Source organism: Rhinoraja longicauda, chromosome 2, assembly GCF_053455715.1.
Source record: "Rhinoraja longicauda isolate Sanriku21f chromosome 2, sRhiLon1.1, whole genome shotgun sequence".
NCBI lineage: Eukaryota > Metazoa > Chordata > Chondrichthyes > Rajiformes > Arhynchobatidae > Rhinoraja > Rhinoraja longicauda.
Window position 1 is genome coordinate 33,051,037 of NC_135954.1, and position 6,000 is coordinate 33,057,036.

The window sequence follows — 6,000 nt, forward strand, 5'->3', positions numbered from 1 at the left end:
GTTTGTTACGGGTTTTATACCAATAAAGTATTTGGATAATACCACTCGTCTGGACTCACTACATTGGTGACCTCGAACGTAGGAAGAAAGCAGCAGCATGTCGCAGGCGGGAGCGAGCGCGGGCGAAATCCATCTACCGCCGTTCTGGGCCCATCAGCCGCACCTGTGGTTTGTGCAGGCAGAATCACAGTTCCATCTTAAAAAGGTGGAGGAAGACCAGGAGAAGTACCACCACCTGGTGAGCTGTCTGCAGGCGGAGGTGGCTGCGCGGGTCAGCCGATACCTGACCAGTCCACCCCAAACGGACCAGTACGTGGGGCTCAAGAAGCTCCTGCTGCGGACCTTCGGCTGGGCCCAGAGCCAGCGGGCTCTGAAGCTCCTCCATTTGCCAGACCTGGGGCAGCGGCTGCCATCGGAGCTGATGTCCGAGATGCTGGCTTTGGCGGGCGACCATCAGCCGTGCATGATATTCGAAGCGGCCTTTCGGGAGAAGCTACCTGGGGACGTCAGGTTGGTGTTGGCAGACGTCCCTTTTGAAGATCCGGTAGCGTTCGCCGAGAAGGCCGACATGCTCGTGAGGGAGCGCAACGCCCGAGACGGCTCCGTTAACCGGGTCTCGAGGCCCAGCGGCAGTCGGGGGTGCGGCCGGGAGAGCGACGCATCGGCCGCTATTGCGCAGCCGGCCCGCCAAGAGAGGGCGGCGACGCCTGTTCAGTGGCAGCGGGCTCGGCCAACAGAGCCGGATAGGCGTGGCTGGTGCTCTTTCCATCGGCGGTGGGGCAGCGAGGCACGAAGCTGTAGATCCCCGTGTTCGTTTCCGGGAAACGCCTGGGCCGATCGACTGTAGAGGCAGTCTCGGTTGGCCGTAACCACCGCCTCTACGCTACGGATCAGAGTACCGAGATCGTTTTCCTAGTGGATACGGGAGCGGTCGTAAGTATTGTGCCCCCCTATGACTGTGAAGTTCGAGTGGGGGAAAAGGGCCCGCCCCTAATTGCAGTGAATGGTAGCACCATCCGTACATACGGTAAAAGGACCATGTCCCTGTCCTTCGAGTCCAGGACTTACCGTTGGGAATTCATCGTTGCGGATGTGGGCCAGGCCATATTGGGGGCAGATTTCCTATGGGCGTTTTCCTTGGTCGCAGACGTCCGAGGGAGGGGCCTACAACCCTCGGCTGATGTACGGCCTCGGGGTACTGGGCCAGAGGCTTCTACAAGCGCCGCCCCACCCAGCCTAGTCATCCAGTCCATTACCACGGCTCCCGGTCAGTTCGATGCGGTCCTGGCCGACTTCCCGCAGCTCCTCGTCCAGCGTTTTGATTCACCTTCGGAGAAGCACGGGGTCGTCCATTTCATTCCAACCGAAGGGCCGCCGGTTTTTGCCCGGGCACGGCGCCTCCCACCCGACAAGCTGGCCAGGGCGCGAGAGGAGTTCCTAAACTTGGAGAGGTTGGGAATTATTCGGCCTTCGAGTAGTCCGTGGGCCTCCCCCTTGCACATGGTTTCCAAAGCATCTGGGGGGTGTAGACCATGTGGTGACTTCCGTCGACTCAACGCGGCAACACGGCCGGACCGCTATCCGATTCCACACATTCAGGACTTTTCAGCTAGCCTGGAGGGGGCGACAATATTTTCAAAAATTGATTTGGTGCGGGGATACCATCAGATCCCGGTCCACCCGCCGGACATTCCGAAAACAGCGACCATCACCCCGTTCGGACTGTTTGAGTGGTTGCATATGCCTTTCGGCCTTAAAAATGCAGCTCAGGCATTCCAGCGTTTGATGGACCGAGTGGGTCGAGGGTTGCCGTTTGTCTTTATTTACCTTGATGATATTTTGATTGCCAGCCGTTCGGTCCAGGAGAACATGGTCCACCTCCGCACGGTGTTCCAGAGGCTACAAGACCACGGCCTGATTCTCCATCCGGACAAGTGCCAATTCGGCCTGTCCGCGGTGGATTTTTTGGGTCACCGGGTTACTCCGGCCGGTGCCACTCCTTTACCAGCTAAGGTGGACGCGGTCCGCTCTTTCCCCCGCCCGACTACCATCAAGGGCTTGCAGGAGTTCGTGGGCATGGTCAATTTCTATCATCGGTTCGTGCCTGCAGCAGCTCGGGTTATGCGCCCCCTTTTTCAATGTCTCGCAGGTAACCCCGCGGAGTTGGTATGGTCCGTAGCTGCGGAGACGGCTTTTGTTGCGGTCAAACAGGCTCTCGCCAACGCCACCATGCTGGTGCACCCACGCTCCTCCGCCCCCACAGCTCTGACGGTGGACGCCTCAGACGTGGCGGTGGGTGGGGTTTTGGAGCAGCTGGTCGATGGTAATTGGCAGCCTCTGGCGTTTTTCAGCAGGCAGCTCTCTCGAGCGGAGCTCAAGTACAGTGCGTTCGATAGAGAGCTCCTGGCCCTTTATTTAGCAGTCCGCCACTTCCGTTATTTTTTAGAAGGCCGTTCTTTCGTGGCCTACACGGATCACAAACCTTTGACATTCGCTTTTGCTAAGGTTTCTGATCCGTGGTCGGCTCGCCAGCAGCGGCACCTAACCCTCATTTCGGAGTTTACGACCGATGTCCGTCATATTGCGGGTAGGCTGAATGCCGTTGCTGATGCACTGTCCCGGCCGGCCATTCCCTCCGTAGCCGTGGTTGGTAAACAGGTGGATTTCCAGGAGCTAGCGGAGGCTCAGCGCCTGGAAGGGACTGCCGCGGTGTTCGCCTCCACAACCTCGGGACTGCGTTTAGAGCAGGTGGCGTGTGGCCCCACAGGTATCAAGTTGTGGTGCGACGTTACTCTCCCACGCCCTCGCCCGGTGGTGCCTGCCGCTCTGCGGCGTAAGGTTTTTGAGGCCATTCATGGCCTGGCACATCCGTCCATCAGGGCGACTTCAGCCATGGTGGCTGACCGGTTTGTCTGGCATGGCCTGCGAAAGCAGGTGGCAGCCTGGGCACGCGCCTGCATTCCGTGCCAGACTTCCAAAGTCCATCGTCATGTCCAGCCCCCATACCAGAGATTCGAGGTTCCCCCCGCCCGTTTTTTCCACATCCATGTGGATTTGGTGGGTCCATTGCCCTATTCTAGGGGTTACACTCATCTACTGACGGTGGTTGATCGGTTCACTCGTTGGCCGGAGGCGCTCCCGTTGTCGGACACCTCGGCGGCCTCCTGTGCACGGGCCCTGGCGTTGCATTGGGTGGCTCGTTTCGGGGTCCCGGCTATCATCACTACAGATCGGGGAGCCCAGTTCACCTCGTCCCTCTGGGCCGCGCTGGCGCAGCTGTATGGTGCTCAATTACAGCAGACCACCGCCTATCATCCCCAAGCCAACGGGATGGTTGAGCGTTTCCATCGGCAGCTGAAGGCGTCCCTCTGTGCTCGCCTGACTGGCTATGATTGGGCTGACCAGCTGCCTTGGGTCCTCCTCGGCATCCGTACGGCCCCGCGGGCTGAGCTGGGCACATCTTCGGCCGAGCTCGTCTACGGTTCGCCCCTGCGGGTGCCGGGCGACATTCTCCCTTCCACTCCCGCCTTGCCGCCATCCGTCACGTCAGTCTTGGGCTCCCTCCGGGAACGGGTGGGTTCTCTGGCTCCAGTCCCCACCTCTAGTCACGGAAGCACAGCAGTTCACGTTCCTTCGGAATTGCGGAGCTGTGATTTCGTGTTTCTTCGGAAAGATTGCCACCGCCCCCCTCTCCAGCCGGTTTACCAGGGCCCGTTCCAGGTGCTCAAAAGAGGGACTGTAACCTTCACCTTGCAGGTAGGAAATCGTCAGGAGCTGGTTTCAGTGTCCCGTCTCAAGCCGGCCCATTTGGACCAGGACCTCCCCGTGTCGGTGGCTCAGCCGCCGCGCCGGGGCCGGCCTGTGGCTGCTCGACTGGTCCCGTCAGCGGCGCCCAGTTTACCACCTCTTGGGCCTCCGCCGCCTATGGTTGGTCCCGGGCTGCCATTGTTCATCAAGTGCCCCCCGTCACGTACACCCTCCGCTCCAGTGGACCCCCCATCGCCTCCAGCGGCGGCGTCCACCCCGCCTCCTGCCACGCTGGGGGTATCGGTTTCCCCCATCCGTACACGTTCTGGGCGGGAGGTTCGGCCGCCCGTGAGGTATGGTTTCGAGGGTTCTGGGGGGGATCATGTAGGGACATAGGGATTGGCCAGGTAATAGAACCCTCGGATTGGGTTACGGTCACGGGGTGAGGAAGCGCGGGGTATTAAAATGCTTGGCGCCAAATGAGAGATTAGATTAGTGAGTGAAGTTAGTGTTCGTCCAGAAAGAAGTCTGTTGCGTTTGTTACGGGTTTTATACCAATAAAGTATTTGGATAATACCACTCGTCTGGACTCACTACAGTCCCCCCATTTCAGGGCACCATAATGTTTGGGATACAGCAATGTCATGTAAGGAGTGAAAATGATGTAGGTGAGGCACTTAAATGAATATTTTGTATTGATATTCACCAAAGAAAATAGTATCGAGGATGGTGAGATCTGTGTAGACTATATTGGGGATTTTAAGATCATTAAGGGGGTGGGGTTGGGTCACTTGTAGCGAATTCATGTGGATGGTTGCCAGGGCGGGATGGGATCCAGCCTACATTATTGAGAGAGGCAAGAGAGGGGATTGTTGGGCCCTTGATGTAGATTTTTGTTATTTCTCTTGTCAAAGATGAGGTCCTGGAGGATTGGAGCGTAGCTAATATTGTTCCTTTGTTTAAGAAGGGAAAGGACAATTACTCGGGAAACTATGGGCGAGTGAGTGCCACACCATTGGCACAGAAGCTATTGGAGAGGATTCTTAAGGACAGAATTTACTCACTAGAATACATTTATCAAACAATTTTGCCTGAAAAAAACTGTTAAACTGTTTTTACTGCATTATTCTGGCAATTGTATCAAGGATTTAAGCTGAACATGTCCTTTATTTCATTATGCAATGGGATAATTTCTGGGCCATGCTGATGAAAATAATAAACACGTTTTACCCTTTTAGCCAAAGTACCTGTCAAGAACAAGCACAATACAAGAACAAATCTTCTGCTGTCTTTATGACTTCTGCCAAGTGGAAGCCATAAAGAAAGTAGAAGAAAATAACTGCAGATGCTGGTACAAATCGATTTATTCACAAAATGCTGGAGTAACTCAGCAGGTCAGGCAGCATCTCGGGAGAGAAGGAATGGGTGACGTTTCGGGTCGAGACCCTTCTTCAGAAAGTAGAAGATTTGTTCTTGTATTTTAATATCACTCAAAATTAGTTGTTAAATAAATCGGTTTGTTTTTTTCTCCACAGGTTCAACGAATTTGTCCTTGGCACTTCAGCGACATGTACCTTTAACTATGTGGATGTCTACAATGGTCCAAACACTTTTGCACCACTTCTAGGCCAGTTCTGCGGCTCGGATATTCCACCTGTTCTCAGGAGCACGAACAACTCCATATTCCTTGTATTCAAAACACATGGCTTCCATAATTTCAGAGGATGGAGGGCTACATATATTGAGACTTCCAGGCAGTGACAAATGGAATTTGAAAATAAGATAAATGATAATTGATCCTCTGACATTTACTTGATTTCTCTCTTCCGTAATGTTCTATTACTTTCTGTGCAATACTTTAAGATTAATTTAATTGCTGAAAGAAAACTTTTAGGTTAAAATCTCATCCATATATTTAATATTTGGAAATTTCAGGATCATAGTTTTTGAAACTTGTTATTTTAGGAATGTAATTTATTGTTCAATTTGGACAGTAAACCAATAAACAGAATAGAATAAGAAACAGATCCAGCCTCATTGTAACATCGAAAATTTGTTTTGACCATAAAATACTTCAATGTCCACTTAAAGGGCCTGTCCAGTTAGGCAATTTTAAAGACGACTGCCGGCAATTAGGCTGTCGCGCACGTTCGCCGGAGTGTCGCGGCGGCCATGATCGTGAGTAGTCGCCAACGAGTCGTAGCAGATCTCGGCTCGTCGCGGAAAAACGAACCTGTTCGAAATTTTTTGGCG

General features: G+C 54.0%; 1 protein-coding gene across 1 annotated transcript in view; it reads left to right on the forward strand.

The window, feature by feature from the left end:
- cubn (cubilin (intrinsic factor-cobalamin receptor)) overlaps positions 1–5,591 on the forward strand; it is a 197,683-nt gene extending 192,092 nt beyond the window's left edge. The window contains exon 49 of the mRNA XM_078422245.1: positions 5,283–5,591. Coding sequence (XP_078278371.1) covers positions 5,283–5,508 — 226 coding nt within the window. The 3' untranslated portion in view covers positions 5,509–5,591. The remainder of the gene's footprint in view (positions 1–5,282) is intronic.
- The last annotated feature ends 409 nt before the right edge of the window (positions 5,592–6,000 follow it).